At 44.0% G+C, this 27268-nt stretch overlaps 2 protein-coding genes across 7 annotated transcripts in view; both read left to right on the forward strand.

Moving 5' to 3' along the window:
- Positions 1-27268, forward strand: part of LOC123990760 (headcase protein homolog) — a 35874-nt gene that overhangs the window by 784 nt on the left and 7822 nt on the right. Inside the window, exons 1-4 of one of the 6 annotated variants that reach the window (XM_046291594.1) lie at positions 1382-1535; positions 8128-9222; positions 9999-10153; positions 10401-10896. In XM_046291594.1, coding sequence (XP_046147550.1) covers positions 1469-1535; positions 8128-9222; positions 9999-10153; positions 10401-10565 — 1482 coding nt within the window. In that variant the 5' untranslated portion in view covers positions 1382-1468 and the 3' untranslated portion in view covers positions 10566-10896. Of the gene's footprint in view, positions 1-1381; positions 1536-5474; positions 5882-8127; positions 9223-9998; positions 10154-10400; positions 10897-27268 lie in introns of those variants that run through there. The other 5 variants (XM_046291591.1, XM_046291592.1, XM_046291596.1 and 2 more) reach the window with 5 other exon arrangements.
- Positions 2660-5494, forward strand: LOC123991473 (costars family protein ABRACL-like). The gene is made up of 3 exons (XM_046293093.1): positions 2660-2720; positions 4364-4540; positions 5430-5494. The coding sequence occupies exons 1-3, from the start codon at positions 2660-2662 to the stop codon at positions 5492-5494; spliced, it is 303 nt and encodes a 100-aa protein (XP_046149049.1).

The following is a 27268-nucleotide window of genomic DNA, read 5'->3' on the forward strand; positions in this document are numbered from 1 at the left end:
TGGTTAGCAGATGTTAATGCGAGTAGTGACATGCTTGTGCTTCTAGTTCCGACAGTGCAGTAATATCTAACAAGTAATCTAACAATTCCACAACTACCAAATACACACATCTTAGTAAGAATAAGAATGGAATAAGAATATGTACATATAAATATATGGATGACTGAGGGGCATAGGCACGATGGTATAGAATACAGTATATACATATGAGATGAGTAATGCAAGGTATGTAAACATTATTAAAGTGACTAGTGATCCATTTATTATTAAAGTGGCCAATGATTTTAAGTCTATGTAGGCAGCAGCCTCACTGTATCAGTGATGGCTGTTTATAGTGATTGTTCAGTCTCTCGGTCCCAGCTTTGATGCACCTGTACTGACCTCGCTTTCTAGATGGTAGCGGGGTGAACAGGCAGTGGCTTGGGTGGTTGTTGTCCTTGATCTTTTTGGCCTTCCTGTGACATCGGGTGCTGTAGGTGTCCTGGAGAGGAGGTGGTTTGAACTCGGTGATGCATTGTGCAGACCGCACCACTCTGGAGAGCCTTGTGGTTGTGGGCGGTGCAGTTGCCGTACCAGGCGGCGATACAGCCCGACAGGATGCTCTCAATTATGCATCTGTAAAGGTTTGTGAAGGTTTTAGGTGACAAGCCAAATTTTGGGCCAGCATTGAATAGTTCTAGTCACAGGTATATCCTGTTTGAGTTTCTGCCTATAGGACGGTAGGAGCAAAATGGAGTCGTGGTTGGATTTGCCGAAGGGAGGGCGGGGGAGGGCCTTGTATGCATCGCAGAAGTTAGAGTAGCAGTGATCCAGTGTATTGCACGCACGAGTTCTACAGGCAATATGCTGATAGAATTTAGATAGCCTTGTTCTCAAATTTGCTTTGTTAAAATCTCAAGCTACAATAAATGCAGCCTCAGGATATATGGTTTCCAGTTTGCATAGAGTCCAGTGAAGTTCCTTGACGGCCGTCGTGGTATCGGCTTGAGGAGGGATATGCACGGCTGTGATAATAACCGGCGAGAAATCTCCTGGGGGATAATATGGTTGGCATTTGATTGTAAGAAACTCTAGGTCAGGTGAACAAAATGACTTGAGTTCCTGTATGTTATGATTACACCGTGAGTTGTTAATCATGAAGCATACACCCCCGCCCTCCTCCTTCCCAGAGATGTTTATTTCTGTCGGCGCGACACAAAGAATCCCGGTGGCTGTACCGACTCGGACAACATATCCTGAGAGAACCATGTTTCCGTGAAACCGAGAATGTTACAATCCCGGATATCTCTCTGGAAAGCAACCTTTGCTCTAATTTAGTCTACCTTGTAATCTAGAGACTGGACATTGGCGAGTATTATACTCGAAAGCAGTGGGTGGTGTGCACGCCTTCAAAGTCTGACCAGGAGGCCGCTCCATCTACCTCTTCTGTGGCGATGTTGTTTTGGGTCGGCCTCTGGAATCAGATCCAATGTCCTGGGTGGTGGTGCGAACAAAGGATCCGCTTCGGGAAAGTCGTATTCCTGGTTGTAATGTTGGTAAGTTGACATCGCTCTGATATCCAATAGTTATTTCCGGCTGTATGTAATAACATTTTAAGATTCTCTGGGCTAACGATGTAAGAAATAATATATTTTAAAAACAAATCTGCATAGTTTCTTAGGGACTAGAAGCAAGGCAACCATCTCTGTCGGCGCCATCATGCTAAACAAGGCACGTGCTATCTGGGATTCTTGGGATGTCCCAACTCTGACTTTACCCTATTTGAAATGTCAAATAGTTACGGTTAGGTAAGGGTGATGGTTAGGGTCACATTTCCATTTCCCAAGGGTCCCAGATAGCAATAACAGGCACAACTTCGATAGTGTTTTCTTCTCAAAGTTGCCGGGATGTCACATGTCCTACTTAGGCTATATCTGTACACTCCCAATAACATGATAATTACAACTTCTATTAGATCAAATAAACCTCATGTAGCAAATAAGCCATTACATTTTTTTGTTAACCAAATTCAACACTCATTGACCTCCATACAAAAACTCTTTGCTTGGTAAGCAAAGAAATGGCACTTGCTGGAAAAGATTTTGGGCCGAGTTATCCCTCTTGCTTTGCCTCTTCCTCTCTGTTTACGTTGTGTGGTTCAAACAAAAACACCCTATTGATTGGTTGACAATGATGAATACCACAATGTAGGATGAAGTTGAAGAGCAACTTCAGAAACTTTCAGTCAACTGCAGTCAACTTCATGACCTATGATCACATGATTTTTATAAAGATCATGCAGTTGACATGTACTATAGGTGCAAGTCGGAAAATGTTTATCCCCATAATGCAACACACTTTGAAAGGCTGTGACACAAAAGTGATCTGTTCGAATGCGCCCATAATTGCAAATTGTTACAATGTGACATTGATTTGTTTATTCTGCTGCTGTAGACCATTTAGCAACAATGTAGTCCATCTTTAAAATACTTTGTTGGAATATACTGTATTAATAAGGTACCATACATTATAATAATACAATACAAGGAATGTTATGACTTAAATGTCTTCATTATGACACCCCTCCCATTATTCTCCCTTGCTATTGATTTTGGCTTCTGGGAACACCTGTATAATATTGGCATGTAACATTATACACTTTGTTGTATTTCTAGGGACAATGACGGTTCACCATGAAGTATCTCTGCTTATTGTAGAGATCCAACTGTTTGCCAGTAAAAATAAGTCTAATCTAGTATTACAGTGCACGTTGTTTATAACAATAACCAATGCAAAAATCAAACAGTAGTCAATCAATCTGTCAATAGACACTTTTGTGTAAATATAGCATATGGACACCCCTTCAAATTAGTGAATTCGGCTATTTCAGCCAACCCTGTTGCTGACAGGTGTATACAATTTTGCACACCGCCATGCAATCTCCATAGACAAACATTGGCAGTAGAATGGCCTTACTGAAGTGCTCAGTGACTTTCAATATGGCACTGTCATAGGATGCCACAATTCTAACAAGTCAGTTCGTCGAATTTCTGCCTTGCTAGAGCTGTCCTGGTTGCCTGTAAATGCCGTTATTGTGAAGTGGAAAGGTCTATGAGCAACAACGGCTCAGCCGCGAAGTGGTAGGCAACACAAGCTCACAGAACGGGACCACCGAGTGCTGAAGCACGTAGCATGTATAAATTGTATGTCCTTGGTTCCAACACTCACAACAGAGTTCCATACTGCCTCTGGAAATAACGGCAGAACAATAACTGTTCGTAGGGAGCCTCATGAAATGGGTTTCCATGGCCATGCATCCGCACACAAGCCGAAGATCACAATGCCAAGTGTCGGCTGGAGTGGTGTTAAGCTCGCCTCCATAGGACTCTAGAGCTTCACCATCTGGCAGTCCGACAGACGAATCTGGGTTTGGCGGATGCCAGGAGAACGCTACCTGTCTCAATGCATAGTGCCAACTGTACATTTTTGGTGAGGGAGGAATAATGGTCTGGGGCTGATGGTTCGGGCTAGGCCCCTTAGTTCCAGTGAAGGGAAATCTCAACGCTACAGCTTACAATGACAACATCAGTCCCCGACCTCGCTAATGCTTGTGGCTGAATTGAAGCAAGTGCCCTCAGCAATGTTCCAACATCTAATGGAAAGCCTTCCCAGAGGAGTGGAGGCTGTTATAGCAGCAAAGTGGGCACCAACTCTATAATAATGCCCATGATTTTAGAATGAGATGTTTGAAGAACGGGTGTCCACATACTTTTGGTCATGTAGTGTACTTTGCAAGACAATCTGTTAAAATAATAAAATCACCAGGGATGGGTGGTGTGATTCCTGCAATAGGGGATGCACTGTATTTTAAAACCTCTATAATTCTAGTACTGGGGTGGAACCAAAGTCTGCACACCATGTGGATTCCCAGAATCATGAAGCTATTAATGAGATCTGTAATTAATTAGTACAATAAAAGTAAGCATATTTAGTCTTCATTTGGACACTTGCTCTTTATCCTCAGGCAGTGCAGCAACTGTTTGTGAACTCCTCTCTGGCTGTTCCACCTCATATTAGCTCCACTACCTCATGCTCTCTCCTGCTGTTGAAAATCCCCTGGCTTTCATATTTGTTTAGAGCCATGCTTCCTCTTTTTTGCTCCTCAGCTGACACAGCCTATTTGAGTGTATTGTTTCAGTATGATCCACTGTTTATCTGAACTGTATATATAATGATTAATGTTTCTGAATGTTTTGGTGGGGAGATGGAACTAGGAAGCCTTGCCATTACCATGCAGTGTTAGTGGAAACAATATAATGTCATAGACATTCACAAGAGCTTTAGGAATGTTGAGTTTCTCACTCAACCCTGCTTTGTTTTACACATTCAGATGGACAAACTAGTGCCAAATGTGGTGTTCTGTTCAATGCCTATAAGTGCACCAATATCTTTGAGGCTTTGGTTGTGAGGGCTGTCAAGAGGAAAAAGATCATTGCATTTGTAGGGGAGCTGCTCCTGCAAGGTGTCCATGACAGTGTTGATAACCATCAGCTTCATTCTTGTAGGAGTGTGTTATCATTATTCAGGTGATAAGTCAAGCGTTCCTTTGAGGCTTTACTATTACATCTACCAGGGATCATAAATCAACATTTTATAAATTCTTAGGACTACAAATATTGTATTTCTAGGGGATGAAATACGTAGACATCTTAGGAAACAAATTCCACTTGTTTTATTAACCCGTACAGGAATCACTAAATGGAAATTGAATTGATTGTTTAAATGGTAATTTTTCTACCTCGTGTGGAACTAAGAGAGCAAGTGCTTCAAGAGAGACCTTTGCACATACTGCTTTTGCAAAAGGCTCTCTTGAAGCACTTTTAGTTTTTCCAATGCATGGTGTTATTGTTATTCAAGGAAACACATACTTAGTATTGTGCTCTGGTAGGAAAGAAATGTGAAACTTGATATGGGAAGCAATTGTAATTCTTCAAGAAAATGTCTAGAAAAATAAATACCAACAATGACAAATAGTCTTATAATGTAAATAATACATTCCTAAGAAAGCAATTGGGGGGGTTCTGAGGATGGTGAATAAAGTACAAACCTTTACTTTGCAGCCTGATTATTAGCCCAATACAACAGATGCATTGCATACATCCTATCTTGTTTGTAGCCGTATGCTGTGTTATTACATTGCACTCTGCCTCTACTGTATTATTGAAGAACATTTGTATTCATGAAAAGGATAGGAAACCATGCAACTGCAGACTGAGTCTGCACTCAATCAATCTATTGTTGGCAAAGCCATAGAAGATTATGACTGCAACTGTAGCCTCAGATAAACCAGATAAAGCATTGACTTGATCCTGAGGTATTACCGTGGATTCCCCTTCCTACCAGGCCCCTTTACTTGGGACTCCCTTGCTAGATCTAATAATAACTTACAGCAATGGGTCGAGGGGCGGGGCCATGTTTCGTCATGGAGGCAGGAGGAAAACAGAACAGCGCCTGACCGATCTACATTCAAAGCAGGAATCAAAACAAGAAACGGACACGCCTTCTTCGTAGGTTACCTTTGCTGTCACAACTGCAGAAATCTAGATGGTGATATAGCTGCAAAAACAGTACCTGCAATCAAGAAGAGAGAATCAGTTAATTTGAAGTGGGATTCAAATGGAACCCACAGAAATGGCAGACAGTCGATTATAGTTTGAAATTATTCATATCAGGATCATTAAAATGCCCAACCAGAAAAGCAACAAGGGGAAGAGAAATAAACGCACTAATAGTAGTGGAGATGAACAAGAAAATGGAGCCAGTGCTGCCGCAACAGTGGGAGCACCAGGGGTAACAACCTTATTGGGTGCTACAGCTGCACCGTTACACGAGCATACAAGTGGTAAGTGTGAAATTGTGTCAAAACATGCGTGACAAGTTATTGCAATGGATTTTATTGCATACGCACTAGACGACAAGCTTACGTTGCTTCACATTTCATTGTTGTCATCGACTGTACCTAACTCACGTGTTATTGCTTTATTGGCAACTAGCATTATACATTGGTAATTTAATGATGCGTTGACATGGAGCTCCATGCACTGCCATATCACGACGCACACATTCAGCCTGGTCTCTTAGACTAGAGTAACATAATAAACGTTTATCCGGGAAACGTCAATGACTACGTTAAGTTACCTTTGGTAACCGCCCTACATAAGACAGAATGTTATTTTAGGCGGTAAACGAAAGTAAAGTGATTGGTCGGGGTGGATGGGTGAGCCTATAACGCAAACATGTAGCAACTCAAAGTTGCGTGTTTGAATCTCATCACAGACCATTTTAACGAATTAGCAACTGCTTATCATGTTAACTAACCCTAACCTAAACGTCTAACAACCCAAAGGTTATGTGTTCAAATCTCATCATGGCAACTTTAGCATTTGAGCTAATTAGCTTTGCAACTACTTATACTTTTTAGCTACTTTGCAACTACTTAGCATGTTAGCTAACCCTTCCCATAACCTTAACCCTTAGCCTAGTTAACGTTATCCATTTAGCCACCTAGCTAACATTAGCCACAGCAAATTGGAATTTGTAACATACTATACACCTCTCAAATTCGTAACATATTGAAATAATTGCAATTCGTAATATATACGAATTGTAATTAATAACATAATTTTAAGTGGTTGGCGGACATTCACAAATCATACTAATTGGAGTGTCCTGGATTTACATCTGTCTTAGTATGATATGTTTCGTATCGTATGTATTTTGTGGATATCTATAATCCATTTGGTATTGTATGTTACAAATTGAAATTCGTACAATATGTAACAAATTTGCTAAATACGAATTCCAATAGTTTTTGGCTAACGGTTTTTGGCTAACGGTAGCTAGGTGGCTAACGTAGGTTATGAGTTAGATGGAATGGTTAGTTAACATGCTATGTAGTTGAAAATAGCTAAAAAAAGTAGTGAGTAGTTGCTAAAGTTGTCCGTGATTAGATTTGAATATGTAACATTTGGGTTGGTAGACATTCACATTATACATCTACCCGTGACGAGCCAACCTACTTTCATTTTTGCCTTAAGTAACCTTCTGTCTCATGTACCCATACCAAACGTAACATATTGTACAATTTTACTGTACTGGGTTTACATTTACTATGTGATGTCTAGTCTGAGACCAGGCTGATCTAGAACCTGAAACGGTTCTTCAGCTGTCTGAAGAACCGTTTTGTGTTACATGTTTTGGGTTCAAAGTAGAGCCCTTTCCACAGTGGGTTCTACATGGAACCCGAAAGGGGTGTACATGTGTAACAGTGCTACTTCCGTCCCTCTCCTCGCCCCTACCTGGGCTCTAACCAGGGACCCTCTGCACACATCAACAACAGTTACCCTCGAAGGATCGTTAAAATCGCTCCACAAAAGCCGCAGAGCAAGGGAATCCATTACTCCAAGTCTCAGAGCGAGTAAAGTCACCGATTGAAACACTATTTTTCTTTAGCACCTCGCTAACCAGCTAGCCATTTCACACCGGTTACACCTGGAACCAAAAACGGTTCTCCTATGGGGACAGCCAAAGAAGCCTTTTGGAACCATTTTTTCTATGAGTGTAGTGCTTCTTTAATTACTTCATTAAAGGTCTCCCCTGAATCGTCGAAGGCCACATTTTCATTAAATCCATTCATTGGACTACTTTCCCACTCACTTGGCTGTACTGATGGGTTTCCCTGTCTGATGTGTATTCAGATGGCCTTTCTCAGTGATCCATGCTCAGTGATGATGGCTCTTATGTTGCAAAATAACACAGATCCCATTAGCATTCTTCTTATTTTTGAATGTTCACACAGTCCATTACAGTTTAATGTTAAGTTCCAGACAGGCTCTGCATTGATGTTTCAGTCCTGAATCGTTCACTAACAGCATGGAATATTTTCAACATGTCATTCACAGGAGTTAGTCTTTACAGCATTAATTCAAATCTATTATGTTTAATATCATTTTGTTGTTCTGTGATATGTCCAAAGTGAATATTGTGCCTCAAAAGCTCATGTTTGTTTTTACTTTCAAGTCATACTTCGTATGAAGATGTTATAATATATTTTTGAGTGATATAGTAACTCTTTTGTTTTGTGTTCAGCAGAAGCCCCCTGTGCCACCCCTCTTGTGTGCAGTCTGGCCAGAGACATTGACCTTGAGAAGGATGACTATCAACGTGTAGTGTGCAACAGTGATAGCTGCCCCTATGGCAACTGGATGCACTTTCAGTGCTTCTACGAGTGGGAGAGCAGCATCCTGGTCCAGTTCAACTGCATTGGAAGGGCCCGCAGCTGGAACGAGAAGCAGTGCCGGCAGAACATGTGGACTAAGAAGGGATACGACCTGGCCTTCCGCTTCTGCTCCTGCCGCTGTGGCCAGGGCCACCTTAAGAAAGATACAAACTGGTACCAGGTGAAGCGCATGACAGATGTAAAGAAGAAGATCCCTCTGGAGAAGAGCCTGGGGAAGTTGAGCAGCCTAACTGGAGCTGGGGGGGGTGCATGTGGAGGTGGGTTGGATCTGCCTGATGATCCTAAGAGGGGCAAATTACATGGGGGCAGTAAACTGGCTCACAGAGCAAGTCAGGAGCTGCCTCGCCGACAGTCAGTGGATCGGCAGAACTCTCAAGAGAGGGGACACGTAGGGCTGTTCTGTGCAAGCAGCCTGGGGCCCTGCTCACCCTCTGAGTCCCCGGGCCAGTCCCCTCCGTTAGGCTTCTCCTTCTTCTCCCCGCCCGCCTTCGCAGGGCCCCGCAACTCCCGGCACCTGGGGGAGTTCCTGAAGAATGCAGTGCACATGGATAGCCACCGGAAGCACATGCTGGCAAGCGGCATGCTGGGTCGCGGAGGCCACCTGGATCACACAATCTTGCCTCTGCCCAGACTCACCCTGGGGGACAACCCAGTGCAGTTCCTGCGAAGGCTGGACCTCACAGAGCTGCTGACCCACATTCCCAGACACAAGCTGAATACCTACCACGTACGTATGGAGGATGATGCCCAGGCGGGCCAGGGAGAGGACCTGAGGAGGTACATCCTGTCGGCTCTGAGCGCCAGCCACAGGAACATGGTCAACTGTGCCCTGTGCCACCGCACCCTGCCTGTCTTTGAGCAGTTCCCCCTGGTGGACGGGACCCTGTTCCTGAGCCCCGCTAGACATGATGAGATCGAGTACGATGTGCCGTGCCACCTGCAAGGTAGGCCTGCGGAACAATGTCTGTCTCCAAGGAACTGGATTTGAAACACTTAAGCGATCAGGTTCAGCAGACAGCCAAAACACTGCACATGCCTCATAAGTATGCTTTGATAAGCTACAAACTCATATTGCTAACGGAAAATGGCATCATTCTTGTTTGATATTCTGTGGACATATTTTCCCACAAACAGTCTCAGGAAACCTGTAATTACAACATTGAAAATGATTGCCTTGGTTCCGAGCTTCCTGCTGAGGTAGAAAAAATGTGTACAGTGAAAAGTTCAAGCTTACTGTTGACAGCTGATAAGGTTTCAGGAGCTACAGTATGTGGCTGCAAGCAAATTATTTGGACTCAAAAGGTGTATGGTGGGACAGACAAAGGTCTTCAGAATAACAATTTTCATCATTTGTTATTCTGGTCTGCATATAGGGTGTTATCTCTTGCATATATTTAAGATGAGAACACACCATAATAAACTTGGCACAATACAATTAATGACTAATTGAGAAGTAAATGAAATGATTATGCCACATGAATGTGATCAAGCATATCATACATATCAATCAAGTCAATCTATCCAATTTTCCACGAGCAGCTTGGTAGCTATTCACCACATGGATATGAATTAAACTGGATGGATGATGTTGCTTTGATCTTCAGGCTTTGATATGCATGATTAATATGCGTTACAGTGAAATCCTTTCATGCATGTATTTTTTACGCTGTAGGGCTTATTGTAGATTCTATTAAATAACACTATTGTCTCTCTTGTGAAGGGAGGCTGATGCACCTGTATGCAATCTGTGTCGACTGTCTGGAGGGAGTCCACAAAATTGTATGCATCAAGTGCAAGTCCAGGTGGGATGGGAGCTGGCACCAGTTGGGGACAATGTACACCTATGATATACTGGCCGCCACACCATGTTGTCAGGTGAGTAGGCCATCACATCTTTTTCTTCTCATGAGAAATTCATTTTGGGGTCAGTATCTGCATGGTCAAGGGTCGTCATTCGGACATGGCAGGCTGCCATAAAGTAACTTCGTGGGCCATAGTCCGAGCAAAATGGAGGTTGTGTTGTGGCTAGATCTCTTGCTATCAATTGCTATCTCATTGACATTATGAATGGCAAAGTCAACTACTGCAGATCCATAGCCATTTCCTCTCTTTGTGCTCTTAGGCCCGACTGAACTGCAAGCACTGTGGTAAGCCGGTCATAGATGTCAGGGTGGGGATGCAGTACTTCTCAGAGTACAGCAACGTGCAGCAGTGCCCCCATTGTGGGAACCTCGACTACCACTTTGTCAAGCCATTCTCCTCCTTCAAAGTCTTGGAAGCTTATTGACAAATGTTGTGCATGTATGCTAGTGCTGTTTCTCTTGTTACATTTTTTTTAACTAGGCAACTTAATTTTGAGCCTTGAATACTTTTTTTCTGGGATTCAGTTATTGTTTTCTCTTTTTTTAATGTATAGAAAGAATATGACTCTACTAAAAAGTTCCAAGACAACATCTACATGATTTCAGAAAAAATTATATTCATAAGACCTTAAACGGTTTGGAGCTGTCTGGCACTTAAAAAGACGAGCAACACATATACTGTGACAAGTGAATGTATCTGTAGGTCAAATTGCATTTTTACAAAAAATCTCTAATAAAGGAGAGAAAGAAATGTTGCATGTTCTCGTTCGTCATAATTGGCAAACAGCAAAGAGTCGGTGGAAATTAGTACATTTTAAATGATACTATGAATCTCTTTGGTTAATGCTTGGCTTATTGGTGCACAGTGATTGGTACATATCACTCAAAATAATGTTTAAGATCACAAATAACAATAACTGTAGCAACCCTGTGTTTATAAATATGGATATTGACTTTACTACTTAAGCATGCCTTTGTGGCACAGTCGATGCCATGCAGGGCTACAGGCCAGAAGGTTGAGGGTTAGCCGATCAACACGGATGAGCTCACTATTTGAACAAGGAGAGTGATGAAGTGCTGCATCAGATGACTGGCCTCCTCAATCACCCAACCTCAATCCAATTGAGATGGTTGGGGATGAGTTGGACCACAGAGTGAAGGAAAAGCAGCCAACAAGTGCTCAGCATATGTGGGAACTCCTTCAAGACTGTTGGAAAAGCATTCCTCATGAAGCTGGTTGAGAGAATGCTATGAGTGTGCAAAGGGTGGCTACTTTGAATAATCTCAAATATAAAATATATTTTTAATTTAACACTTTTATTTACTATATGATTCCATGGGTTATTTCATATTTTTGATGTCCTCACTATTATTCTACAATGTAGAAAATAGTCCAAATAAAGAAAAACCCTGGAATCAGTAGGTGTGTCCAAACTTTTGAGTGGTACTGTATATACTCACCCTAAAGTTACATTAGTAGCCAGCAATGTTGCTGGGGCTGGAGAGGCGGCATCCTTCTGATGTACTAAATATGACTGTCCCATGTTCTCCACTGCAACCTGTTGAAGAGGGCTCCCCTGACTGGGGAAAGCCCGGGATCTATTTTTCTGTTGCCATAATGTGAAGAAGCCTCCGTTACATCCTGCTTCATACGAGCAAAATGTGCTTCCTGCACACAATCGGAAAAGGGAAAACAATACAACGGATGCAGAAATGTGGCTCTCTGGTAGTCCACCCATTAGGGTGTTACTGCAGCCCCACCTGGTGCTGATTAGTATCCCACAGGTGGAGGAGAGGGAACATAGGATCCATGCTGCACCGTCCTCAGGCGTGGGGTTTCCATAGGCTCCAGAGAGGGGGGTATAATCCACATGGTAGTAGTACACTGGATACCTCAGAACCATACTCTACTGGACCGCGGGTTGGCAGCGTGGCAATTACCCTGTGTGGTCTCTGTGGGCCGCCATACTAAAGGAAAGGGGGATACCTAGTCCACATGTTTTAAGCAGACCACCATAGTGCTTGTGCCCAAGAACAATAAGGTAACCTGCCTAAATGACAACCGACCCGTAGCACTCACGTCTGTAGCCATGAAGTGCTTTGATATTAACAGAAAACTTGCAGGCTTGTTTTCGAATTGCTGTGCGTTTTGTTGCCAACCTATTTTGCTACCTGACAACTTTACGGGTTTCACTTTTTAATTACCGTTCATATATTTATTTTTTCCTCGACTTTTCTTTCCTCGACTTTTTCACTCCGGACGCTTTATCTGGACACGATTCGTCAGGACCTCCAACAGCCGAAGCTAAGTAGTAACATTAACATGATGCCTTCTAATTGCAGCCGCTGTGCTCGCCTTACGGCGAGGATAGCTGTACTGCAAGCCCAGCTTCAGACGCAATCGTTAGGCAAGGGTAATTTCAGTGTAGGAAAGGATGAAACAGCGTCTGTGCCACCAGTAAGTATAGATAGTAGTATAAATCCCCTGGCACAGTCCCCGCAGCCGGACAACTTTCTCACGGTTTCTGGAAGGAAATGCTGTAGGAACGCTCAACCGGTGTCGCTCATTCAGCAGACAGAAACTTTCAACCGGTTTTCCCCATTAAGCAGCGGGTCGGTGTCAGAGGCCGAGTCTTCTCTGGTCTCTACTCCTCCCGTTACGGGGTCTGAGACGCCGAAGCTTCCCACCATTAGCTCTGACAAATTGAAAACTCTAGTCATTGGCGACTCCATTACCCGCAGTATTAGACTTAAAGCGAATCATCCAGCGATCATACACTGTTTACCCGGGGGCAGGGCTACCGACGTTAAGGCTAATCTGAAGATGGTGCTGGCTAAAGCTAAAACTGGCGAGTGTAGAGAGTATAGAGATATTGTTATCCACGTCGGCACCAACGATGTTAGGATGAAACAGTCAGAGATCACCAAGCGCAACATAGCTTCTGCGTGCATATCAGCTAGAAAGATGTGTCGGCATCGAGTAATTGTCTCTGGCCCCCTCCCAGTTAGGGGAGTGATGAGCTCTACAGCAGAGTCTCACAACTCAATCGCTGGTTGAAAACTGTTTTCTGCCCCTCCCAAAAGATAGAATTTGTAGATAATTGGCCCTCTTTCTGGGACTCACCCACAAACAGGACCAAGCCTGACCTGCTGAGGAGTGACGGACTCCATCCTAGCTGGAGGGGTGCTCTCATCTTATCTGCCAACATAGACAGGGCTCTAACTCCTCTAGCTCCACAGTGAAATAGGGTGCAGGCCAGGCAGCAGGCTATTAGCCAGCCTGCCAGCATAGTGGAGTCTGCCACTAGCATAGTTAGTGTAGTCAGCTCAGCTATCACCATTGAGACCGTGTCTGTGCCTCGACCTAGGTTGGGCAAAACTAAACATGGCGGTGTTCGCCTTAGCAATCTCACTAGGATAATGACCACCTCCATTCCTGTCATTACTGAAAGAGATCATGATATCTCACATCTCAAAATAGGGCTACTTAATGTTAGATCCCTTACTTCAAAGGCAATTATAGTCAATGAACTAATCACTGATCATAATCTTGATGTGATTGGCCTGACTGAAACATGGCTTAAGCCTGATGAATTTACTGTGTTAAATGAGGCCTCACCTCCTGGCTACACTAGTGACCATATCCCCGTGCATCCCGCAAAGGCGGAGGTGTTGCTAACATTTACGATAGCAAATTTCAATTTACAAAAAAAAAATGACGTTTTCGTCTTTTGAGCTTCTAGTCATGAAATCTATGCAGCCTACTCAATCACTTTTTATAGCTACTGTTTACAGGCCTCCTGGGCCATATACAGCGTTTCTCACTGAGTTCCCTGAATTCCTATCAGACCTTGTAGTCATTGCAGATAATATTCTAATCTTTGGTGACTTTAATATTCACATGGAAAAGTCCACAGACCCACTCCAAAAGGCTTTTGGAGCCATCATCGACTCAGTGGGTTTTGTCCAACATGTCTCTGGACCCACTCACTCTCACAGTCATACGCTGGACCTAGTTTTGTCCCATGGAATAAATGTTGTGGATCTTAATGTTTTTCCTCATAATCCTGGACTATCGGACCACCATTTTATTACGTTTACAATTGCAACAAATAATCTGCTCAGACCCCAACCAAGGAACATCAAAAGTCGTGCTATAAATTCACAGACAACACAAAGATTCCTTGATGCCCTTCCAGACTCCCTCTGCCTACCCAAGGACGCCAGAGGACAAAAATCCGTTAACCACCTAACTGAGGATCTCAATTTAACCTTGCGCAATACCCTAGATGCAGTTGCACCCCTAAAAACTAAAAAAATGTCTCAAAAGAAACTAGCTCCCTGGTACACAGAAAATACCCGAGCTCTGAAGCAAGCTTCCAGAAAATTGGAACGGAAATGGCGCCACACCAAACTGGAAGTCTTCCGACTAGCTTGGAAGGACGGTACCGTGCAGTACCGAAGAGCCCTTACTGCTGCTCGATCGTCCTATTTTTCTAACTTAATTGAGGAAAATAAGAACAATCCGAAATTCCTTTTTGATACTGTGGCAAAGCTAACTAAAAAGCAGCATTCCCCAAGAGAGGATGACTTGCACTTTAGCAGTGATAAATTCATGAACTTCTTTGAGGAAAAGATTATGATTATTAGAAAGCAAATTACGGACTCCTCTTTAAACCTGCGTATTCCTCCAAACCTCAGTTGTCCTGAGTCTGCACAACTCTGCCAGGACCTAGGATCAAGAGAGACGCTCAAGTGTTTTAGTACTATATCTCTTGACACAATGATGAAAATAATCATGGCCTCTAAACCTTCAAGCTGTATACTGGACCCTATTCCAACTAAACTACTGAAAGAGCTGCTTCCTGTGCTTGGCCCTCCTATGTTGAACATAATAAACGGCTCTCTATCCACTGGATGTGTACCAAACTCACTAAAAGTGGCAGTAATAAAGCCTCTCTTGAAAAAGCCAAACCTTGACCCAGAAAATATAAAAAACTATCGGCCTATATCGAATCTTCCATTCCTCTCAAAGATTTTAGAGAAGGCTGTTGCGCAGAAACTCACTGCCTTCCTGAAGACAAACAATGTATACGAAATGCTTCAGTCTGGTTTTAGACCCCATCATAGCACTGAGACGGCACTTGTGAAGGTGGTAAATGACATTTTGATGGCATCGGACCGAGGCTCTGCATCTGTCCTCGTGCTCCTAGACCTTAGTGCTGCTTTTGATACCATCGATCACCACATTCTTTTGGAGAGATTGGAAACCCAAATTGGTCTACACGGACATGTTCTGGCCTGGTTTAGGTCTTATCTGTCGGAAAGATATCAGTTTGTCTCTGTGAATGGTTTGTCCTCTGACAAATCAACTGTACATTTCGGTGTTCCTCAAGGTTCTGTTTTAGGACCACTATTGTTTTCACTATATATTTTACCTCTTGGGGATGTTATTCGAAAACATAATGTAAACTTTCACTGCTATGCGGATGACACACAGCTGTACATTTCAATGAAACATGGTGAAGCCCCAAAATTGCCCTCGCTAGAAGCATGTGTTTCAGACATAAGGAAGTGGATGGCTGCAAACTTTCTACTATTAAACTCGGACAAAACAGAGATGCTTGTTCTAGGTCCCAAGAAACACAGAGATCTTCTGTTGAATCTGACAATTAATCTTAATGGTTGTACAGTCGTCTCAAATAAAACTGTGAAGGACCTCGGCGTTACTCTGGACCCTGATCTCTCTTTTGAAGAACATATCAAGACCATTTCGAGGACAGCCTTTTTCCATCTACGTAACATTGCAAAAATCAGAAACTTTCTGTCCAAAAATGATGCAGAAAAATTAATCCATGCTTTTGTCACTTCTAGGTTAGACTACTGCAATGCTCTATTTTCCGGCTACCCGGATAAAGCACTAAATAAACTTCAGTTAGTGCTAAATACGGCTGCTAGAATCCTGACTAGAACCAAAAAATTTGATCATATTACTCCAGTGCTAGCCTCTCTACACTGGCTTCCTGTCAAAGCAAGGGCTGATTTCAAGGTTTTACTGCTAACCTACAAAGCATTACATGGGCTTGCTCCTACCTACCTCTCTGATTTGGTCCTGCCGTACATACGTACGCTACGGTCACAAGACGCAGGCCTCCTAATTGTCCCTAGAATTTCTAAGCAAACAGCTGGAGGCAGGGCTTTCTCCTATAGAGCTCCATTTTTATGGAACGGTCTGCCTACCCATGTCAGAGACGCAAACTCGGTCTCAACCTTTAAGTCTTTACTGAAGACTCATCTCTTCAGTGGGTCATATGATTGAGTGTAGTCTGGCCCAGGAGTGGGAAGGTGAACGGAAAGGCTCTGGAGCAACGAACCGCCCTTGCTGTCTCTGCCTGGCCGGTTCCCCTCTTTTCACTGGGATTCTTTGCCTCTAACCCTGTTACGGGGCTGAGTCACTGGCTTGCTGGGGCTCTCTCGTGCCGTCCCTGGGGGGGTGCGTCACCTGGGTGGGTTGATTCACTGTTGTGGTCGGCCTGTCTGGGTTCCCCCCTTGGGTTGTACCGTGTCGGAGATCTTTGTGGGCTATACTCGGCCTTGTCTCAGGATGGTATGTTGGTGGTTGAAGATTTCCCTCTAGTGGTGTGGGGGCTGTGCTTTGGCAAAGTGGGTGGGGTTATATCCTTCCTGTTTGGCCCTGTCCGGGGGTGTCCTCGGATGGGGCCACAGTGTCTCCTGACCCCTCCTGTCTCAGCCTCCAGTATTTATGCTGCAGTAGTTTATGTGTCGGGGGGCTAGGGTCAGTTTGTTTATCTAGAGTACTTCTCCTGTCCTATTCAGGTGTCCTGTGTGAATCTAAGTGTGCGTTCTCTAATTCTCTCCTTCTCTCTTTCTTTCTCTCTCTCGGAGGACCTGAGCCCTAGGACCATGCCCCAGGACTACCTGACATGATGACTCCTTGCTGTCCCCAGTCCACCTGGCCATGCTGCTGCTCCAGTTTCAACTGGCCTGGGCCCTAGGACCATGTCCCAGGACTACCTGACATGAGGACTCCTTGCTGTCCCCAGTCCACCTGGCCATGCTCCTGCTCCAGTTTCAACTGTTCTGCCTTACTATTATTCAACCATGCTGGTCATTTATGAACATTTGAACATCTTGGCCACGTTCTGTTATAATCTCCACCCGGCACAGCCAGAAGAGGACTGGCCACCCCACATAGCCCGGTTCCTCTCTAGGTTTCTTCCTAGGTTTTGGCCTTTCTATTTGAACATCTTGGCGTTATTTTTCCTAGCCACCGTGCTTTTACACCTGCATTGTTTGCTGTTTGGGGTTTTAGGCTGGGTTTCTGTACAGCACTTTGAGATATCAGCTGATGTACGAAGGGCTATATAAATAAATTCGATTTGATTTGATTTGAAAGGCTGGTCATGGCTCACATCAACACCATCATCCCAGAACCCCTAGACCCACTCCAATTTGCATACCGCCCATACCGCCCATCTCTATTGCACTCCACACTGCCCTTTCCCACCTGGACAAAAGGAACAGCTATGTGAGAATGTGGTCCTTCTGTAGCTCAGTTGGTAGAGCATGGCGCTTGTAACGCCAGGGTAGTGGGTTCGATCCCCGGGACCACCCATATGTTGAATGTATGCACACATGACTGTAAGTCGCTTTGGATAAAAGCGTCTGCTAAATGGCATATATTATTATATTATAGAATGCTATTCATTGACTACAGATCAGCGTTCAACACCATAGTGCCCTCAACGCTCATCAATAAGCTAAGAACCCTGGGACTAAACACCTCCCTCTGCAACTGGATCCTGGACTTCCTGACGGGCCGCCCCCAGGTGGTAAGGGTAGGTAACAACACATCCTTCACGCTGATCCTCAACATGGGCCCCTCAGGGGTGCATGCTCAGCCCCCTCCTGTACTCCCTGTACACTCATGACTGCACGGCCAGGCACGATTCTAACACCATTGTTAGATGGGGGTATAACAACGAGACAGCCTATAGGGAGGAGGTCAGAGACCTGGCCGGACAATAACCTCTCCCTCAACGTGATCAAGACAAAGGAGATGATTGAGGACTACAGGAAAAAGAGGACCGAGCACGACGGGGTTGCAGTGGAGCAGGTTGAGTGCTTCAAGTTCCTTGGTGTTCACATCACCAACAAACTAACATGGTCCAAGCACACCATGACAGTCGTGAAGCGGGCACGACAAAACCTATTCCCCCTCAGGAGACTGAAAATATTTGGCATGGGTCCTCAGATCCTCAAAAGGTCCTACAGCTGCACCATCGAGAGCATCCTGACTGGTTGCATCACTGCCTGGTACAGCAACTGCTCGGCCTCCGACCGCAAGGAACTACAGAGGGTAGTGCGAACAGCCCAGTATATCACTGGGGCTAAGCTTCCTGCCATCCAGTACCTCTATACCAGGCGGTGTCAAAGGAAGGCCCTAAAAATTGTCAAAGACCCTAGTCATAGGCTGTTCTCTCTGCTACCACATGTCAAGCTACCAAGCCCCCCCCCTCCCCTCTCCACACCACTGCCACTCTCTGTTGTCATCTATGCATAGTCACTTTAATTAACTCCACCTACATGTTCATACTACCTCAACTAACCGGTGCCCCCGCACATTGACTCTGTACCGGCACCCCGCTGTATATGCTGTTATTTTTTACTGCTACTCTTTAATTACTTGTTACTATTTATCTCTTATTCTTATCCAGATTTTTTAGGGGCTTGTAAATTTAAGCATTTCACTGTAAGGTTGAAATACCTGTTGTATTCGGCGCATGTGACTAATACAATTTTATTTGATTTTGATTTAACCCAACCCCTCTGAATCAGAGAGGTGGGGTGGGCTGCCTTAATCGACATCTACATCATCGGCACCCGGGGTATATTGGCTTGACTGCCTTGCTCAGGGGCAGATCAAAAGATTTTTACCTTGTCAGCCCAGGGATTCAAACCAGCAACCTTTCAGTTACTGGCCCAACGCTCCTACCCTCCAGGCTACCTGCTGAGGTGTCAGCAAAGGCACAAATCCAGCTTAAAGGACCATGAAAGAGAGAGCACTAAAAAAAGGAAAATGTATATCCCCAATTTAAATTTTCGTCAGGGTGTGTAAATAAAGTTCCCTGTATGTGTTGACTCTAGGGGTGCCTTATTCCCCTCTAACTGGGGGCGGTGTCAGTGGGTCACAGGTCAGCAAATACGTGGAGCCTGGTCGCTCTCTTTCAAGTACACTCGTAACAATCTAAGCATTATGATACATCTATTAGATCAAATAAGCCTCACATATCAAAATAACAATTAATGTTTATCTTGACTAAATTTGACACTCATTGCCCCCCAAACAAAAATTCATTGCATGCTTTGCCTCCCTCTCTCTGCCTGAACCAACTGTCACTGGTTTAAACTATGATAGAGAGGTGGGGGTGTTCGTTTCATTTGGAATAAGCTTTTCTTTTTATATTTACCACTATCAGTACAAAATGGCATTTTAAACAAATAAGGGAATGGTTCAATTAGAGACCCCCCCAAAGTTTGACTTATGTTGCATTTTGGGGAGCTCATGTTTCCTTCTGGGGTTTGAGCCCCCTTTGGCCCCTGTAATTTGCACACTGAACAGATGGTTATTTGCATTTATCAAATGGCGTGGCGGTGCACAGTTTGGATGCTAGAATTATATTTTGGACGAACATGTGCAGTTAGCCTTGAAGTAGCCTAATCAGATTAAAACTTTGTCTGGTTGTGTTTATGCCACACATAAAAAGGTAATATATTTTATATTTAGGCTATATTGAAGCGTTCTAGGTGAGTGAAAAATAGCTACTTGGATCAGAGAGGAGGCAGTGCAACTTTAAGCTTTCCTGAATAACTAGGCATTCAGAAAGTATTTATTGAAATGAAATGCAGAAATATCGAATTTACATAAGTATTGACACCCCTGAGTCAATACTTTGTAGAACCAACTTTGGCGGCAATTTCAGCTTTGAGTCCTCTTGGGTACTGTATGTCTGTATCAGCTTTGCACATCAGTGGTGTGTATTCATGGATGCCAAGGGAAGGGAAAAATACATGTAAAAAATGTTTTTATTTATTTTTTAAATGCATCTTTCGTCTCTCTGTGTTTCATAATTTTTACTTAAAATCGCAAGAGGCGGAATGTATCTCACTGGAGGAAGCACCCGAGCGAGCGAAACAGCGCCCCTCTTTATCAGTATGTTTAGCCCACTTATCTGAGGCTGTCTGGTCTTAAAAGAGTATGACATCGTTGCCGCCCGTAGCATTTAATGCAAGGGAGGCGAGAGGGGAATAAGGCACCCCAAGAGTTAGCACATACAGGGAACTTTATTTACACAACTGTTGCATCTTGTTGTTCTTTCTACTTGCACGCACACACAAATCAGCACCATCGACAGCCACATCCTATTTAGCTTACTTTGATTCGATTCAATTGTTTTTGGTATCTTAAAGTTGTCATCGTATTAAACTAAGTGCAGGTGATTTGATGATGTTGAAATGTTCCTGGAATAGTGCAGGCAGCACCTGTTTTATTTTCCACTTGTGGTAACTCACCATGTTTCTAAGTCAATGGTTGTTTAGTAGTCCGAAACATTAACCTGCTTGACCATGCTGTAGGTCATGAAACTGTTTGTTACATGCAAAATGCTTTGTGGACTTCACTGGACAGATGTTGCTCTCCGGTATTGTGATGAAACAAAGGTGTGGTGGAATTTATTTTGCCACTGTGTCTTATAATAAAATGTTACCCCTTTTTCGTGATTACGATCTTGTCTCATCGCTGCAACTCCCCAACAAGCTCAGGAGAGGCAAAGGTCGAGTCATGCTTCCTTAGAAACATGTCCCGCGAAACCACACCTTTTAACACCCACTCGCTTAACCAGGGAGCCAGTTGCACCATTCAACTGACGACCGAAGTCAGCCTGCAGGCGCCTAGCCTGCCACAAGGAGTTGCTAGAGCGCAATGAGCCAAGTAAAGCCCCCCGGGCCAAACCCTCCCCTAACCCAGGTGACGCTGGGCCAATTGTGCACCGCCCTATGGGACATCCGGTCATGACCAGTTGTGACACAGCCTGGGATCAAACCCAGGTCTGTAGTGATGCCTCAAGCACTGCAGTGCCTTAGACCGCTGCACCACTCGGGAGGCCCTACTTTAAAGTATTTTTACGTAAGTACTTTTTACACCACTGATGAATGGTGGAAAGAGGGCAGGAAAGATACAGAAGTTAGACTGGTGAGCTATATTGATCTGTGGTATAGTTAGTGTGTGGAAAGGTATAGTGCCTAAGGATGTACCAAAACACTTTTATAGGGAAGGCTCATACAAGGCAAGCAGATGAGGACATTTGCCTAGGATGGAATAAATTATGTAGTAAAACCTGCAAATGGTCAAATGTAAACCAGAGAAAAAATATACCACCCTCCCCTTTGCCCAATTTTTAAAAAACTATCTGCAAAGGATGAATGTAAATCAGGGAGGGAGAAAAAAACACAACCCTCCCCAAAGCAAAGAAAAAGTTAGACAACTGTTCCCTATTTTAACATTTAGAACGAGACACCTCTTGCTCCACAGTGACATAGGGTGCATGCCAGGCAGCAGGTTGTCAGCCAGCCTGCCAGCTTAGTGGAGTCTGCCACTAGCATAGTCTGTATCCCCATTGAGACCGTGTCTGTGCCTTGATCTAGGTTGGGCAAAACTAAACATGGCGGTGTTTGCTTTAGCAATCTCACTGGAATAAAGTCCTCCTTTCCTATCATTATTGAAAGAGATTGTGATATCTCACATCTCAAAATAGGGCAACTTAATGTTTGATCCCTCACTTCCAAGGCAGTTATAGTCAATTAACTAATCACTAATCATAATCTTGATGGGATTGGCCTGATTGAAACACACTTAAGCTTGATGAATTTACTGTGTTAAATTAGGCCCCTCCTCCTGGTTACAATAGTGACCATATCCCCCACACATTCCGCAAAGGCGGAGGTGTTGCTAATATTTCTGATAGCAAATTTCAATTTTCACAAAAAAAAGACAGTCTTTTTGTCTTTTGAGCTTCTAGTCATGAAATCTATGCAGCCGACTCAATCACTTTTTATAGATACTGTTTACAGGCTTCCTGGGCTGTATACAGCGTTCCTGACTGAGTTCCCTGAATTCCTATCAAACCTTGTAGTCATGGCAGATAATATTCAAATTTTTGTTGACTTTAATATTTGCATGGAAAAGTCCACAGACCCACTCCAAAAGGCTTTCAGAGGCATCATCGATGTCCAACATGTCTCCGGAACTACTCACTGCCACAGTCATACCCGGGACCTAGTTTTGTCCAGTGGAATAAATATTGTGGATCTTAATACCTTTCCTCATAATCCTGATCTATTGGACCACCATCTTATTACATTTGCAATCGCAACAAATAATCTGCATAGACCTCAACCAAGGATAATCAAAAGCCGTCCAAGAATTCCTAGAATTCCTCCACCTACCCAAGGACGTCAGAGTACAAAAATAGGTTAACCACCTAACTGAGGAACTAAAAGTGGCAGTAATAAAGCCTCTCTTGAAAAAGCCAAACCTTAACCCAGAATTGTTTTTCTTTTTTAACTATCAGCCTATATCGTATCTCACATTCCTCTCAAATGTTAAATAAAAAGCAGCATCTCACTGCCTTCCTGAAGACAAACAATGTATACAAAAGGCTTCAGTCTGGTTTTAGACCCCATCATAGCACCGAGACTGCACTCATGAAGGTGGTAAATGACCTTTTAATGGCGTCAGACCAAAACTCTGCATCTGTCCTTGTGCTCCTAGACCTTAGTGCTGCTTTTGACACCATCAATCACCACATTCTTTTGGGGAGATTGGAAACCCTAATTGGTCTACATGGACAAGTTCTGGCCTGGTTTAGATCTTATATGTCGGAAAGATATCAGCTTGTCTCTGTGGATGGTATGTCCTCTGACAAATCAATTGTACGTTTCGGTGTTTCTCAAGGTTTCGTTTTAGGACCACTATTGTTTTTACATCTTGGTGGTGTCATTCGGAAACATAATGTTAACTTTCACTACTATGCGGATGATACACAGCTGTACATTTCTATGAAACATGGTAAAAGCCCCAAAATTGCCCTTCCTGGAAGCCTGTGTTTCAGACAAGTATGTGGATGGCGGAAAATGTTTCACTTTTAAACTTGGACAAAACAGAGATGCTAGTTCTAGGTCCCAAGAAACAGAGATCTTTGTTGGATCTGACAATGTCACGCCCTGATCTGTTTCACCTGTCCTTGTCCTTGTCTCCACCCCCTCCAGGTTCTGCCCTTCTTCCCCACTTATACCCTGTTTTTTTATACCTATGTTTTCTGTCTGTCTGTGCCAGTTCGTCTTGTTTGGTCAAGCCTACAAGTATTTTGTGTCTCAGCGCCTGCTTTTTCCAGTCTCGCGTTTCTCGCCCTCCTGGTTTTGACTCCGAGCCCACCTGCCTGACCACTCTGACTGAGCATGCCTGCGGTCCTGTACCTTTGCTCCTACTCTGGATTATCGACCCTTGCTTGCCTTGACCTGTCGTTTGCCTACCCCTCTTGTTACAATAAAAAAAATGTACTTCTACACAGTCTGCAGTTGGGTCTTACCTGAAACCTGACAGACAATTAATCTTGGTTGTACAGTCGTCTCAAATAACACTGAAAGACCGACGTTACTCTGGTTCCTGATCTCTCGTTTGACAAACATTGAATATTTCAAGGACAGCTTTTTTCCATCTTCGTAACATTGAAAACAATCAGAATTGTTGTCCTAAAATGATGCAGAAAAGCTAATCCATGCTTTTGTCACTTCTAGATTAGACTACTGCAATGTTCTACTTTCCGGCTACCCGGATAAAGCACTAAATAAACTTCCGTTAGTGCTAAATATGGCTGCTAGAATCTTGACTAGAACCAAAAAATTTGATCATATTACTCCATTGTTAGCCTCCCTACACTGGCTTCCTGTTAAGGCAAGGGCTAATTTCAAGGTTTTACTGCTAACCTACAAAGCATTACATGGGCTTGCTCCTAACTGTCTCTCCAATTTGTTCCTGCCGTACGTACCTACACGTATGCCACAGTCACAAGATGTATGCTACTGTCCTTATTGTCCCTTGAAGCTCAATTGTTATGGAATGGTCTGCCTATCCATGTGAGAGACGCAGACTCTGTCTCGACCTTTGTCTTTATTGAAGACTCATCTCTTCAGTAGATCCTATGATTGAGTGTAGTCTGGCCGAGGGGTGCGAAGGTGAAGGGAAAGGCCCTGTAGCGACAAACTGCCGTTGCTGTCTCTGGCTGGCCGGTTCCCCTCTCTCCACTGGGATTATCTGCCTCTGACCCTATTACGGGGGCTGAGTCAATGGCTTACTAGTGCTCTTCCATGCCGTCCCTAGGAGGGGTGCATCACTTGAGTGGGTTGAGTCACTGTCCGGGTTCGTGCCGTGGGGGAGATCCTCGTGGGCCATACTCAGCCTTGTCTCAGGGTAGTACGTTGGTGGTTTGTGGATATCCCTCTAATGGTGTGAGGGCTGTGCTTTGGCAAAATGGGTGGGGTTATATCCTGCTTGGTTGGCCCTGTCCAGGGGTATCATCGTACGGGGCCACTGTGTCTCCCGACCCTTCCTGTCTCAGTCTCCAGTATCTATGCTGCAATAGTTTGTGTCCACGGTTAGGCTGTTATATCTGGTGTAATTCTCCTGTCTTATCCGGTGTCCTGTGTGAATTTGAGTATGCTCCATTTAGTTCTCTCCCTCTCCCTCCCAGAGAACATGAGCCCTAGGACCATGCCTTAGGACTACCTGGCCTGATGACTCCTTACTGTCCCCAGTCCACCTGGTCGTGCTGCTGCTCCAGTTTCACCTGTTCTGCCCGCGGCTATGGAACCCTGACATGTTCACCGGATGTGCTACCTTGTGCCAGACCTGCTGTTTTTGACTCTCTCTCTACCACACCTGCTGTCTCAAACTCTGAATATACATATACTCCTGAGGTGCTGACCTGTTGCACCCTCTACAACCACTGTGATTATTATTATTATTTGACCCTGCTGGTCATCTATGAATATTTGAACATCTTGGCCATGTACTGTTATAATCTCCACCGGGCACATCCAGAAGAGTACTGGCCACCCCTCAGAGCCTGATTCCTCTCTAGGTTTCTTCCTAGGTTCCTGCCGTTCTAGGGAGTTTTTCCTAGCCACCGTGCTTCTACATCTGCATTGCTTGCTGTTTGGGGTTTTAGGCTGGCTTTCTGTATAGCACTTTGTGACATCGGCTGATGTAAAAAGGGCTTTGTAAATACCTTTGATTATTTGGGGAGTTTCTCCCATTCTTCTCTGCAGATTGTCTCAAACTCTGTCAGGTTGGATGGGGAGCGTTGCTGCACAGCTATTTTCAGGTCTCTCCAGAGATGTGCGATCGGGTTCACGTCCGCACTCTGGCTGGGCCACTCAAGGAAATTCAGAGACTTGTCCTGAAGCCACTCCTGTGTTGTCTTGCCTGTGTGCTTAGGGTCGTTATCCTGCTATAAGGTGAACCTTCGCCTCAGTCTGAGGTCCTGAGCGCTCTGGAGCAGGTTTTCATCAAGGATCTCTCTGTACTTTGCTCCGTTCATATTTATTAGTCTCCCATGCCCTGCCGCTGAAAAATATTCCCACATCATGATGCTGCCACCACCTTGTTTCACAGTAGGGATGGTACAAGGTTTCCTTCAGATATTACGCTTGGCTTCAGGCCAAGAAGTTTAATCTTGGTTTCATCAGACCAGATAATCTTGTTTCTCATAGTCTGATAGTCTTTAGGCACCTTTTGGCAAACTCCAAGCAGATTGTCATGTGCCTTTTACTGAGGAGTGGCTTCCGTCTGGCTACTCTATCATAAAGGCCTGATTGGGGGAGTACTGCAGAGATGGTTGTCCTTCTGGAAGGTTCTCCCATCTCCACAGAGGAGCTCTGTCAGTGACCATCAGGTTCTTGGACACCCCCCTTACCGAGACCCTTCTCCCTCGATTGCTCTGTTTGGCTGGGCAGCAAGCTCTAGGAAGAGTCTTGGTGGTTCCAAACTTCTTCCATTTAAGAATGATGGAGGCCACTGTGTTCTTGGGGACCTTCAATGCTGCAGAAATGTTTTGGTACCCTGTGCATCGACACAATCCTATCTCTGAGCTCTACGAACAATTACTTCGACCTCATGGCTTGATTCTTGCTCTGACATGCACTATCAACTGTGGGGCCTTATATTGACAGGTGTGTGTGTGCGACTTTCAAAATCATGAACAATCAATTAACTTTACCACAGGAAGACTCCAATCAAGTTGGAGAAACACCTGAAGGATGATCAATGGAAACAGGATGCACCTGAGATCAATTTCGAGTCTCATAGCAAAGGTTCTGAGTACTTATGTAAATAAGGTGTTTCTGTTTTTTATTTTTAATACATTTTTGAACATTTCTAAAAACCTGTTTTTGCTTTGTTATTATGGGGTATTGTGTGTAGACTTTATTTGAATCAATTTTGGAATAAGGCTGTAATGTAACAAAATGTTGAAAAGGTGTAGGGGTCTGAATACATTCTGAAGACACAGCACACTGAGTGTACAAATCATTAATAAGGACACCTGCTCTGTCCATGACATAGACTGACCAGGTGAATCCAGGTGAAAACTATGATCCCTTATTGACGTCACTTGTTAAATCCAGTTTAATCAGTGTAGATGAAGGGGAGGAGACAGGTTAAAAACTTCTTGGTGGCAGGGGGGCAGTATTGAGTAGCATGGATGAATAAGGTGCCCAGAGTAAACTGCCTGCTACTCTGTGTCATGTTTTGTCTTAGATTGTCTTGTCATTTTGCTTTTCCTCTGTTCATTTTCCCCCTGCTGGTCTTTTTAGGTTCGTTCCCCTTTTTCTCTCTCCCTTCCTCTCTCTCTTCTCTCTATCGTTCCGTTCCTGCTCCCAGCTGTTCCTATTCCCCTAATCAATCATTTAGTCTTCCCACACCTGTTCCCGATCCTTTTCCCTGATTAGAGTCCCTATTTCTCTCCTTGTTTTCCGTTCCTGCCCTGTCGGA

The sequence above is a fragment of the Oncorhynchus gorbuscha genome, linkage group LG12 (assembly GCF_021184085.1).
Source record: "Oncorhynchus gorbuscha isolate QuinsamMale2020 ecotype Even-year linkage group LG12, OgorEven_v1.0, whole genome shotgun sequence".
NCBI lineage: Eukaryota > Metazoa > Chordata > Actinopteri > Salmoniformes > Salmonidae > Oncorhynchus > Oncorhynchus gorbuscha.

Bases quoted from the DNA above. Each gene is read 5' to 3' on its own strand.
- LOC123991473 (XM_046293093.1), top strand. From the start codon at position 2,660: ATGACGGTTCACCATGAAGTATCTCTGCTTATTGTAGAGATCCAACTG. The intron at 2,721-4,363 runs ATAAGTCTAATC...TTTGTTTTACAC, and splicing joins CCAACTGTTTGCCAGTAAAA to ATTCAGATGGACAAACTAGT. The intron at 4,541-5,429 runs GTAGGAGTGTGT...AATAACTTACAG, and splicing joins TAACCATCAGCTTCATTCTT to CAATGGGTCGAGGGGCGGGG.